Below are 13,931 nucleotides of genomic sequence, written 5' to 3'. Positions count from 1 at the left end.
CTATTGTTCTCACTAAATGTCCCTCTCTGTGTTGTAGACTTTCTGGAAAAGTCTGAGGACAAGGAGGGAAACGCTCTGGCCTTCCACTTCCTCTCAGGGCCCAGAGTCACTGTACTGGCCTCCAAGACCTCCCGTGAGTACACACACGCGCAGCATCCTCTAGCACTTGGTTGATGTGGAGTTGAGCTTTCTCTACCTCTCCCTTTCTCTCCCCCCCTCCCTTCTACCCTCTCCAGAGCGCTACCGTATCCAGAGTGAGAGTTTCGAGGACATCTGGCTGGTGGTTAAGGAGCTGGTGCAGCGCTTCGACCGCCACTTTGCCAAGCAGGGAGTCAAAGACTTCAGAAACAGCTTTGCAGGCCCTATACCTCTGGCTGAGTACTTTGAGACTGTCGACCACCACTTTGAGGTGTGTAATGAACACAGACACACAGTCACACACACATACATGTGTTGTGTTTCTAGGTACAGCTTTTGTCTGCAGTATTAGAAAAACATTGTGTGTGTGTGCGTGTGTGTACATGTAGCTGCGTGTGAGTGCAGAGAAGTACCAGGACCTCCTGTCAGAGCGGGCGGTCCAGTTCAGAGCCATCCAACGCCGTCTCCTGACCCGCTTCAAAGACAAGACCCCCGCCCCCCTACAGAACCTAGACACACTGATGGAGGGCACCTACCGCCAGGTCAGACACACACACAGTAGACCAGGACACTCAGGCATGCACATAGCATTTAGAAACATGATGAGAGTCTCTCTCCCCTCCCTTCTTCCCTCTCTTTTGTGAGGTGTTGATTTTTCCCTACCTCACACCGTATGGTGATTTACACACACACACACACACACACACACACACACACACACACACACACACACACACACACACACACACACACACACACACACACACACACACACACACACACACACACACACACACAGAGTAATGAGTGAACTAGTGTTGATTTACAGAGTGATAGGCCTACACTGCAGATTTATGCACTTCCTGCTACTACTGAGGTGCTAGCTCCCACCCTATGGTATACTTATAGCAGACATTCTGCTATACATTGTAGAATAATAGTGAAGACATCAAAAGTATGAAGTAACACATATGGAATCATGTAGTAACCAAAAAGTGTTAAACAAATCAAATATATTCTATATTTGAGATTCTTCAAATAGCCACCCTTTGTCTTGATGACAGCTTTGCGCACACTTGGCATTCTCTCAACCAGCTTCATGAGGTAGTCACCTGGAATGCATTTCAATTAACAGGTGTGGTTTCTTAACTTCATTTGTGGAATTTCTTTCCTTCTTAATCTGTTTGAGCCAATCAGTTGTGTTGTGACAATGTAGGGGTGGGTATACAGAAGATAGCCCTATTTGGTAAAAGACCAAGTCCATATTATGACAAGAACAGCTCAAATAAGCGAAGAGAAACGACAGTCCCATCATTACTTTAAGACATGAAGGTCAGTCAGTACGGAAAATGTCAAGTGCATTCGCAAAAGCCATCAAGCGCTATGATGAAACTGGCTCTCATGAGGACCACCACAGGAATGGAAGACCCAGAGTTACCTCTGCTGCAGGGGATAAGTTCATTAGAGTTACCAGCCTCAGAAATTGCAGCCCAAATAAATGCTTTACAGAGTTCAAGTAACAGACACATCTCAACATCAAGTGTTCAGAGGAGACTGTGTGAATCAGGCCTTCATGGTCCAATTGCTGCAAAGAAACCACTACTAAAGGACACCAATAATAAGAAGAGACTTGCTTGGGCCAAGAAACATGAGCAATGGACATTTGACTGGTGGAAATGTGTCCTTTGGTCTGGAGTCCAAATTTGAGATTTTTGGTTCCAACCGCCGTGTCTTTGTGAGACGCAGAGTAGGTGAACGGATGTTCTCCGCAAGTGTATTTCCCACCGTAAAGCATGGAGGAGGTGGTGTTATGGTGTGGGGGTGCTTTGCTGGTGACACTGTCTGTGATTTATTTACAATTCAAGACACACTTAACCAGCATGGCTACCACAGCATTCTGCAGCGATACGCCATCCCATCTGGTTTGGGCTTAGTGGGATACACCGTCCCATCTGGTTTGGGCTCATTTGTTTTTCAACAGGACAATGACCCAACACACCTCCAGGCTGTGTAAGGGCTATTTTACCAAGATGGAGAGTGATGGAGTGCTGCATCAGAAAGAATATTTTGATTTGTTTAACACTTTTGGTTAATATGTGATTCCATATGTGTTATTTCATAGTTTTGATGTCTTCACTATTATTCTACAATGTAGAAAATAGTAAAAATAAAGAAAAACCCTTGAATGAGTAGGTGTACTAAAACTTTTGACCGGTAGTGTATACATGCGCACAAACACAGACACACATACACCCCCATCTATCTGTTGTCTAGGCTCGTCTTATCGCCCGGTTAGACATTATTTACTATCTCGGGAGACGGGCTGTAATAAGAATGTGGGAGCGTTTTTGTCTCTCTCTTGCTGTGTGTGTGTGGAGGGTGGGGGGGGGAGCCTTCCTTTTTAAATGATGATTAAACAAAGAAACCTCATTAGAAACCTCTATGGTTCAGAGTGTGTGTTGGGAGTGTGGGACAGTGTGTTTGTGGTGTCATTATACTGTGTGTGTGTGTGTGTGTTTGCCTTGATTTGAAGTTCCCATTGTGAGTGTGTGATGATGTGTGTGTGTGTGTGTGATGATGTGTCGGGTGATGAGTTCCAACTGTGTGTGGATTACTGTATTAGTTCTTTGTGAGTGTGCTTTTTGAGTGGTGTAGACTGTCTGACGTTGAAAAGTGATGGTCCCTTGCCGTCACTGTTTACAGTAGGCGCTCGTTTGGTGAGGCACTCTTTAACGCTGTTCATTAGCTCTCTTATGGCTCTGGGAGTGGGTGACATCATGACATCATTAGATATTTAATGTGTCAGTACTTAACCATTACTCTTATCTGAGTAGAACCATGCAGAGCTCACACTGTAGATCCACTCCCCATAAGGTCCACTACGAGGTGTACTCATACCCTCACCCTGAGGTTCAAAACTGGTACAAAACGGGTACAGTTTTAAAGGGACACTTACCTTACAAACTGGGATCAGTGTTCAAGTTTTGTTGCCGGTGAAGGGTCCAACGTTCACTTTTTTTTCTCACTGGCCCGATTTGGGCAAGGTGGCCAAAAATCTACTGTCCTGAACTGAATTTCTACTGGTGTAGTTTTTAAATTCATTGGGGGTCATGCAGGCCCTTTAGGTTGACATGTTGTTTCTTCTCTATATCCAGCTATTAATAGGCTACATTTAGTTAATTTTGAATAGGGATGGGTACTCTTAAATAATTTCACTATTCAAATAATGTAATGAACGTTTTTTGGGTGATATTCGGATAGTCGAAATACATGTTCTAAAATAGTTTTTATTAAACTTGCGAACTTGCTTACTACGCAGCCTGTGCGACTTGGGAGGATAGGTGCCGCTCTTCCCGGTGAGTTTGACACAGTAGGGAGAGGAAGAAAGGGTAGCCATAGAGACTCGTGCTAATTAGACAAACTTCTAGATGCCATAGCTTATCTATTGTTCCATCTGGTAGTGCCTGTCTTGACTGCATCAAATTGATGTTAAGAAGCTAGCTATGTTAGCCAGCTAGGTAGCTCGCTACCTAGACTAATTGAGGAGATTTTACTGGGCTTTCTGTCCTTAGGTACAACAACTACATGCAGATTGGTCCTTCTCATTTAACTAACTTAATTCCATAATTTTAATTCCATCTGGCATTGATTAGAGATCTCTCACGTTGCTCGCTTGCTACACATGGAGTTGACTGTAGACTGTGCCACTTTTATTGGGCAACAATAATAACAAACGTGTGAAACCCGTATATGCTTCTACAGCAGGCCTATGTCTTTTTTACGGAGCGCACGCCATAAAAACTACATTTTAGAAGTTTTGTGTTTTATTGAATTAAGTATTTCAAATGTCATGGCATATCATTGTGTGTAGCATGGATCATTTCATTTCATTTAGACAAAGCCTTTTATTGTTCAAATTGGCCTATGAGTATTATTTATTTTTGTATGAATACTCTCGCAAGTATTCGAATACTAACAACCGTTCAGATATTAAAATAACCAGGCCCATCCCCTAACTATAATATGTATTAAAAACCTGTGTAATATATTTTAGCAATGTAAGTCATTGTATTAATTGCATACATTTTTGTTTCTAAAGTATGTCGTTTTGACAATGTTGTTCGTGGCAGATATCTGTCTAAATGCACTGCATGTCCCAGTGCCAGCTAATGCTATTAATATATCGGTGTCTCTTTGTTTCGCTAATGCTAGTTGATGCTGTCTCAGCGCTGCTGCCAGTCCCTTAGCATTACTAGAGCCTGGAGTGATTCTCTCTATACAGTATTACTCTCTAGTCTGTCTAATGTGCTCCGGTGTCAGTCAGTCCCGCTTCCCGCCAGTGCCTGCCACCCACCGTTGATTCGGGAAGTTTCTGACACTTTATACGTGCTGTAATGTATACACGCACCCAATAATGGACGCTATCGACGGTCTACTAGGAAGAGTGATGCACGCGTCAAATAAATTATTCATATCTCTGGGTGGGTATGGGTTATATAGCCCTTCTGAAGGTCTGTGAGCTATGGTGGTTCTCACAAACTCAGCGCTTTAGTTACGACAGGGGTTGTCAGTCATGAGTCTTCATCTTTTGGCATGCCAAATGTGATTGTAAATGACGGGGGTTAAAAGTTGTTTTTAGCTACAGTACATGTCTTATTGTGCTTAGTCAGGGATAGTACACTCAAATGACAATTTTGCCTAATATTATGGATACCAAGAAAGTAGTCTGTGGACCCAGAGACTCAGCAAGTGGTAAATGAGGTGCATGTGTACTTTGGATGAACTAAGTGCAGCATCATCGAATGTCAGATTGGTAAATATTATGCATCTTATCTGTGGTCAGGCTGGGCTGTCGGTTAGGAGACTTGCCCTCATTAATGCATGTTGTTTGTCATTGAGAGAACAGAGAGATACTGTGAGAGGCCTGTGTGATTTTTCTGGTCTCGTGTACATTCATATAGAGGAGGATAATATTTCCTTTGTTCATTATTTCCTCATCTCTTCCTCCTATATTTTATTCATGAAGGCCAGATGTGGCCTGCTCTATAATGTGTATGTGAGCTGGCCAGAGGTGTCTGTTTCCTCCACTTTTTATTCTCACTACTTTAAAAAAACGTTACTCATCCTGGCCCAATGGTTTATAGTTCAGCCTGGCTCACCCTTTAACTCTCTGTTTGATTAATCTGTGGCAGGTATGGAGAGGTTAGCCAGAGTGCTATCTTAGCCTAGCCTTAGCATTCCTGTTTTTCTCCTCTGCTGTTGATCTCTGAGCGAAAGCACACTGCTGTCACTCGGGACCAGGAAAGACGTTTCTGGGTGGGGGGATGCAGAGGGGAAGGAGGGTGGGATGAGTGAGGGGGAAAGCCCGGCAAGACGTTTCAATAAATATAAATATTTGCCCAGTGTTTATCTCAGGTAAAATGGCCACCGTGTTAGCGTTATCGCGCTATCCTAGCGGGCCGGGGCACTAGCTGTCTGGGAGCTGAGTTTGAGTTGAGCAGAGGCTCTCTGTAATTAGCAGTTCAAAAGCAGGAGGTGGGACGCTTTAGTTTTGACTGACAGTCCGCTCGGGGGCCTCTCGTTCCAGTAATGGAGGCTTCTCTCAGACAGCGGCTGATTTATCTGTGCCCAAATGGAGCGCTAAACACGGCTTAACACAGATCCCACTGTGTACGTGAGGCCCTCGCGATTAATGGCTGGGGCTCTCTCTGAGCGCTGTGTGTGTGTCCATTTGAATTGTGTAAATGTGTGTTTCCTCAGTAAAATACCCCGGGGTCAGGAAAAAAAGGAGAAACAGAGGAACTCCCTCAGGTCCCCCTGACCTTTCATCTGCTACGCAAACACAGACCGCACCTGAGAGACTGCATTTCAAACTGGCCTTCGAACACACAGACACAGGATAAATGAACAGACAGCCTACCCATCATGCACATTTAGGAGTCACTGGGGCCGCCCTCTATGAATGTCTACCATATCAATGAATGACTGTCTTTCATATAGCTGACTGACATATAGGCATGTGTGGGGGACAGATAGAGTGATTGATATAGAGGAGTGTGTGTGTGACACAGTCAAGCCTCTGGAAAAGCCTGTCTTTATAAATGTGATGTCATATGGAAACCAGTGTTGTGTGGAGATAGTCTTGTTACTGCTGGGAGATCATTCTTATGGTCATCTCGTAAAAATGTCTGAAGATGGGCATATCAGGGTACTCCTGTAGGATTTAACATTTTCGTTGCAAGGCCCATAAATAAATACCTTTCTATGTACAATACATTGATATATTATTTAAATCATTGTTAAAAAAAGTATAGAAAGAGATGGCAATATCAATGGTCATGGAGACCCACACCTCTGTACTGTATGCATACATAGAGCAGTGCCATTTAGGATGTAACCTAGTCTGTGTGGCATCCACTCTTTTACATCATAGATATTTGAAACCTAGTCTTTTGGGGCTAATTCCTCATGGATCATGGCCAGACAGAGATCAGCCTCTGGCATTAAATACTGTGTCACTTCCTGTACCTCTTGGGTCAGAAGAATGTCATCATGAAAAAGGCTTTTGTTTGCTTACACCCAGTCTAGAGAAGGCACTGTTTAGTATCTTAAGTGGTGTCTGTGACCAGATACTCAGAGAAATATCTATGATGTAAAAGAGTGGATGCCACACAGACTAGGTTACGTCCTAGATGGCACCCTATTCCCTATTTAGTGCACTACATAATGAATAAAGTTCCATTTGGGACACCGATTAGGGGTGCGTGCGTGTTTGTGTGCGTCGTCTCCTGCCCCCTCAGGCCATACACAGCAGGAGGGAGAGAGGAGAAGGCGTGGGACTGGGGTGCTTTATCTAAGAATGTCAAATCCCTGAGAGGAGCCACAGCAAAGCCCATCTCTGCCAGTCTGCACAATCCCCTCACACACACACACCACCCTCCTTCCCTGTTCCCATGGAGAAGGCCCAGGTGTTTGCCCAAAGGCAGATAGAGATGGGGGTTAGAGGAGGTCTGGGGTGTACAGTACTGTACCTACTTGTAATGCTTCTGTCTGTGGGACTCCCCTGGGTGTGGTGGACTTTTATCACAAATGTGTCTGGGTCTATTACTGGTGAGGGAGAGCGAGCCACCCACCCCTGTCCTCTTCTCCTTTCCTTCATGACCACATGAGATGAAATCAAAGGCGTGTCAGTCAATCCAGTTCTAGTGTTTTCAATTCAATCTGTTTCATTGTGCCATTGCATGTGACTATGTAAAACCTGTTAGAACATAGATGGACATTGCCATACAGAACTACATAGCAGGATAGCCAGTTGAACAGCTTTCTTGGGGCTGTCTGGATATTTTAGAATGTTCAGTCCCTTGTTGCTTACCACATCGCATTCTACTCTGTTGCTTAGAACACAGCAGCCAGTAAATTAGCTAGCCATATTGGCTGGCCCACTAAGTGTCGTAGAGATTAGTCCAATAGAGAATAGTCCATTGTCTTTCCCCCTGGGCTTTATTAATCAAGGAATGTGTCATTTCCAGTCTATTCTATACAGTCTAGTTCTACAGTATGCCATTAGCCCAGAGTCATTTCCATGTGCTTTAATGACAAAATGGAATTTATCCAGGTTCCCTACACTTCCCTACGATCAACGGCTATCATTTCTCCAGTACGTTCTATGCTTTTGATTTCTTATCCCAAAGTAATTTTCCCTGCACTTAAACTAAACTGGGCCATTTTCCCAGTTCATTCTGTCCACTCTACATCTATGTCATTATCCCCTAGTGTGTTTTTCCTCTCCGGCTAAAGAATGTCATTTCTCCTCTCAGCGAGGGAGGGCTTAGCACATGCCACAGGCCCAGTGTTCCTCTGTGTTCCACAGGTTTAGAACCCTAATCTCATTGTGTCTGCTGAGTGGCTCTTAGCGGCCTGAGTGGAGAGGGGATTCCACACTGTAATGGAGCATGCCTTCTCCCACTGGTCCTTTGTTATTAGCCTCTGAGGTTAGCCACCAGCTAACGGGATTATTCACACGGCGTAATTAAAGTGAGAAGCACTCACACACACTCCTGTGCACCGGCAAGCACGCACGGACGGACGCACAAGCATACACACACACCCTCGCCTCCATCACAGGTGCTCATTAGCCCCGGGCCCACAGAGGCTCGTTATTGGGGTCTTTTGGGGATGTCTCACCCTGATGTCTGTCCTACAGAGCTGGGCTTCAGGCGCCACTAAACCCCCTGATCTCTAGGAGGCCCTTGTCCTCTAGTCACACTTCGCTCACTCTCACTATGCACTGTTTTCATTCAATTATATATTTTTGTTACCATATCATAAGTGTTATATTTGAGTCATATATTAACACTGAAGTGTAACACTGAAGTAGAATAAACCTCTGGCGCGCACACACAGTGTTGGCACCAGCAGTGTTTTCTCTCGCTCAGCTAGCACTCAGCTTTCCGTGTCACGGCCCTCTCCTCTTGATTCTGGGAATTCAATGGCAGGACCAGAGATACTTGGGGAACGGGTTAATGACTGTTTCTGAAAATATATACTGCTGGATAGTCTTCAGCAGATTGTGTGTATGCGTGTCTACGTGCGTAATCAAACATTTGAACTGTGTGTATAGAGTTTTTCAGACAGCTGATTTACCAAATGAATCCGTGTACATATGTATCAACAGACCGCTTGTGTTAAAGCTGTACATCATTTACCTCGTTGGCTTACCTCATTCACCTGTGTACCTGTTAGCTCCATCACGACAGTCCTCACTGACTTCCTAAGGGAACGCAATAGATTATGGGTGATGTTATGAAAGCGAAGCGCTTCAGTACAGTATGTGAACCCACACCACCTTCCTCTCTCCTGGGAGACACACACACACACACACACACACACACACACACACACACACACACACACACACACACACACACACAGTGCCAGTGGCTAGCAGCATTCTCCATCTCTTCTCTTGAGAGATACATACATACATACATACATACATACATACATACATACATACATACATACAGTTGAAGTCGGAAGTTTACATACACTTAGGTTGGAGTCATTAAAACTTGTTTTTCAACCACTCCACAAATTTCTTGTTAACAAACTATTGTTTTGGTAAGTCGTTTAGGACATCTGCTTTGTGCATGACACAAGTCATTTTTCCAACAATTGTTTACAGACACATTATTTCACTTATAATTCACTGTATCACAATTCCATTGGGTCAGAAATGTACATACACTAAGTTGACTGTGCCTTTAAACAGCTTGGAAAATTCCAGAAAATAATGTCATGGCTTTAGAAGCTTCTTCTAGTCAATTGGAGGTGTGCCTGTGGATGTATTTCAAGGCCTACCTTCAAATTCAGTGCCTCTTTGCTAGACATCATGAGAAAATCAAAAGAAATCAGCCAAGACCTCAGAAAAGAAATTGTAGACCTCCACAAGTCTGGTTCATCCTTGGGAGCAATTTCCAAATGCTTGAAGGTACCATGTTTATCTGTACAAACAATAGTAAGTAAGTATAAACACCAATGGGACCACGCAGCCGTCATACCGCTCTGGAAGGAGACTCGTTCTGTCTCATAGAGATGAACGTACTATGGTGTGAAAAGTGCAAATCAATTCCAGAACAACAGCAAAGGACCTTGTGAAGATGCTGGAGCAACAGGTACAAAAGTATCTATATCCACAGTAAAAAGAGTCCTATATCGACATAACCTGAAAGGCCGCTCAGCAAGGAAGAACCACTGCTCCAAAACCGCCATAAAAAAGCCAGACTACGGTTTGCAACTTCACATGGTGAGCGAGTTCATTAGGAAGTGAATCGGCGATGTCGTACCCACAGCAACTATTAAAACATTCCCAAACCAGAAACCGTGGATTGATGGCAGCATTCGCGCGGAACTGAAAGCGCGAACCACTGCTTTTAATCAGGGCAAGGTGACCGGAAACATGACCGAATACAAACAGTGTAGCTATTCCCTCCGCAAGGCAATCAAACAAGCTAAGCGTCAGTATAGAGAAAAAGTAGAGTTGCAATTCAACGGCTCAGACACGAGAGGTACGTGGCAGGATCTACAGTCAATTACGGACTACAAAAAGAAAACCAGCTCCGTCGCGGACCAGGATGTCTTGCTCCCAGACAGACTAAATAACTTCTTTGCTCGCTTTGAGGACAATACAGTGCCACTGACACAGCCCGCTACCAAAACCTGCGGACTCTCCTTCACTGCAGCCGACGTGAGTAAAACATTTAAACGTGTTATATCATCTACTGCATCTTGCCATCTTTATGGAATACATGTATCACTAGCCACTTTAAACTATGCCACTTATGTTTACATACCCTACATTACTCATCTCATATGTATATACTGTATTTGATACCATCTACTGCATCTTGCCTATGCCGTTCTGTACCATCACTCATTCATATATCTTTATGTACATATTCTTTATCCCTTTACACTTGTGTGTATAAGGTAGTAGTTGTGGAATTGATATGTTAGATTACTCGTTGGTTATTACTGCATTGTCGGAACTAGAAGCACAAGCATTTCGCTACACTCGCATTAACATCTGCTAACCATGTGTATGTGACAAATCAAATTTGATTTGTTTTGTAGATCGTACTTTTTGGAGAAATGTCCTCTGGTCTGATGAAACAAAAATAGAACTCTTTGGCCATAATGACCATCGTTATGTTTGGAGGAAAAAGGGGGATGCTTGCAAGCCGAAGAACACTATCCCAACCGTGAAGCACAGGGGTGGCAGCATCATGTTGTGGGGGAGCTTTATTGCAGGAGGGACTGGTGCACTTCACAAAATAGATGGCATCATGAGGAGGAAAATGATGTGGACATATTGAAGCAACATCTCAAGACATCAGTCAGGAAGTTAAAGCTTGGCCGCAAATGGGTCTTCCAAATGGACAATGACCCCAAGCATACTTCCAAAGTAAAATGGCTTCAGGACAACAAAGTCAAGGTATTGGAGTGGCCATCACAAAGCCCTGACCTCAATCCCATAGAAAATGTGTGGGCAGAACTGAAAAACCGTTTGTGAGCAAGGAGGCCTACAAACCTGACTCAGTTACACCAGCTCTGTCAGGAGGAATGGGCCAAAATTCACCCAACTTATTGTGGGAAGCTTGTGGAAGGCTACCTGAAACGTTTGACCCAAGTTAAACAATTTAAAGGCAATGCTACCAAATACTAATTGAGTGTATGTAAACTTCTGACCCACTGGGAATGTGATGAAAGAAATAAAAGCTGAAATAAATCATTCTCTACTATTATTCTGACATTTCACTTTCTTAAAATAAAAGTGGTGATCCTAAATGACCTAAGACAGGGAATTTTTACTAGGATTAAATGTCAGGAATTGTGAAAAGCTGAGTTTGTATTAGACTAAGGTGTATGTAAACTTCCTACTTCAACTGTGTGTGTGTGTGTGTGTGTGTATATACACACACACACACACACACAGTCCCTATCTGTCTCTGGCTCCGTCCTCCAGCTTAGGGAAACCTGTTGTAGACAGCAGAGAGGGAGACAGTGGCAGAGGACAAAGAAACAGCAACAAACATGCCCTGCCTGGGTTTTTATCTACTCGGACCAGAGGAACTCACTATTGCTGTCCTGTACTGACTACGAGAGAATTCCATTGCTTAACATGTATGGTTATGATTTTGGATGCTGATCACTTTGTGTGTGTGTGTAAATGTTAGTCTAACCCTGTGGTCTGTAAAGATTGCTACGTACGTGGGCTGCAGCAGCCTGGTTCACGCGACACTGCATGTTGATAATTCTATTGATTTACCTTCTTTGGCCCCAGTGCATGAAATTAATGGGTGTGTCTGTTTCATGAGCCCAGACACACACACACACACACACAGCATTCCAACAGGCTTATGGCCAATGGTGGAAATGTACTACATAGTATTTTTTAATGAGTGATGATTTGAATCATATTTGTTGAGGATATAGGCTTAACTGCTATCGCAACGTGTGTGTACAGTGCATTTTACATTTACATTTAAGTCATTTAGCAGACGCTCTTATCCAGAGCGACTTACAAGTTGGTGCATTCACCTTATGATATCCAGTGGAACAACCACTTTACAATAGTGCATCTAACTCTTTTAAGGGGGGGGGGGGGGGGGGGGTTAGAAGGATTACTTTATCCTATCCTAGGTATTCCTTCAAGAATGCAGTATGTGCCTTTGCATTTTTGTGCATGCTTCTGTGCGTATGTTTGCTTGTGTATATATGTGTGTATATATGTGTGTATATATGTGTGTATATATGTGTGTATATATGTGTGTATGCATACTTGTGTGTGTCTCTATGACTGATCACTTCTCCAATAGCGCTTTCTCCAAAGTCAACATGTTCTGCCCCTGCTCTCTCTTTGCAGTGTGTCTACCGCTTCCGCCACGCAGACAATGCCCGTTTTATAAGATTACACATATTTACTCTGTAATCAGAGGGAGAAGGCGTGTGTGTGTCGCGACGCCACGGCTAGGATATTTATCTTGTTGAAGTAAATTCCCAGAGTTCCCCTCGTTTTTTTTTCTCTCCTTCATTTGCTTTTTTCTGTTTACTCAGTGTGGCCTGTTCAAAGGAGACCATTGAGAGAAAAGCAAAAGGGCAAATAGTGCTCTGTTTGAGGGATGTCGAGACATGGCCGAGGGCTGTGTGCGGGTGCGTCTGTGAGCATGCGTATGAATTTCAGTGTGTGTGGTGTATGGTTATATGTGTGTGTTGGGAGGGGAGAGGTAGCAGGACAATGCCCTCACTGTGGCGTTCCTCGGGATTAGCATTAGAAAGGGAGGAGGGGAATGTTAAGTCATTTTACTGAAGATGATCATTAGCCTCGTTAGCATTATGGTAGCATTAGCATTTCTTACTTTGACATTTCATTCGCATTTTTAGCATCATGCTTCTTGTAGTGTTTGTTGTCCTGCTACAGGTCTCTATTTGCCAGACCTCTTCAAAACCTCACAATTATTGTCCTTTACACTGGGACCAGGACCAAGGCCCTAATTTCCGTGTAATGGCTGGCTTGTATTAGTGTGTGTATATGTTCGTTCGTGCGTGCGTGTCTGCCAAAGGTAGACTGGGTACTCGGGTCACTAATCTGGACTGCTTCAAATGTATGGCTTCCTCTGTGACCCCTTGGGAGGTTTGTGTGTGTGGACTGTGAATATTTGAGGGGGTATTTTACTTACTTTCATGTCTCTCTCTCTTCTGACTAGTCCTCACACTCCCTCCCTTGCCCCTTCCCTTCCTTTCGCTCTCTACCATTGGCATCCTAGTGTTTCCCTGAATTAGCCTCCCCCTGTCTCCCAAGGCGACTGTAAATGTCTATTTCTGCTTTATGTATATATATATGTATGTGTGTGTGTGTGTGTGTGTGTGTATGTACGTATATGTGTGTATATATATGTATGTATGTATTAGAGGTCGACCGATTTATGATTTTTCAACACCGATACCGATTATTGGAGGACAAAAAAAGCCGATACCGGTTAATCGGACGATTTAAATAAATAAATAAATATATCATACACACACACACATTTTTGTAATAATGACAATTGCAACAATACTGAATGAACAATGAACACTTTTATTTTAACTTAATATAATACATAAATAAAATCAATTTAGTCTCAAATAACATGAGAACATATGTTAAAACGAACCACCAGCTTTCATGGGTCTTCAATATTCCCAGTTAAGAAGTTTTAGGTTGTAGTGCAGAAAGCAGAGCTTGTCTGCAT

The 13,931-nt window shown here is 43.4% G+C and overlaps 1 protein-coding gene across 4 annotated transcripts in view; it reads left to right on the top strand.

Moving 5' to 3' along the window:
- Positions 1–13,931, top strand: part of bbs9 (Bardet-Biedl syndrome 9) — a 196,148-nt gene that overhangs the window by 65,606 nt on the left and 116,611 nt on the right. For all 4 annotated transcript variants that reach the window (XM_071383600.1, XM_071383601.1, XM_071383598.1 and 1 more), the window contains 3 exons: positions 38–133; positions 237–409; positions 528–680. In XM_071383600.1, coding sequence (XP_071239701.1) covers positions 38–133; positions 237–409; positions 528–680 — 422 coding nt within the window. The remainder of the gene's footprint in view (positions 1–37; positions 134–236; positions 410–527; positions 681–13,931) is intronic.

The sequence above is a fragment of the Salvelinus alpinus genome, chromosome 35 (assembly GCF_045679555.1).
Source record: "Salvelinus alpinus chromosome 35, SLU_Salpinus.1, whole genome shotgun sequence".
NCBI lineage: Eukaryota > Metazoa > Chordata > Actinopteri > Salmoniformes > Salmonidae > Salvelinus > Salvelinus alpinus.
The sequence above is the reverse complement of the archived record's forward strand: the minus strand, read 5'-3'. Positions and strand labels throughout refer to the sequence as shown.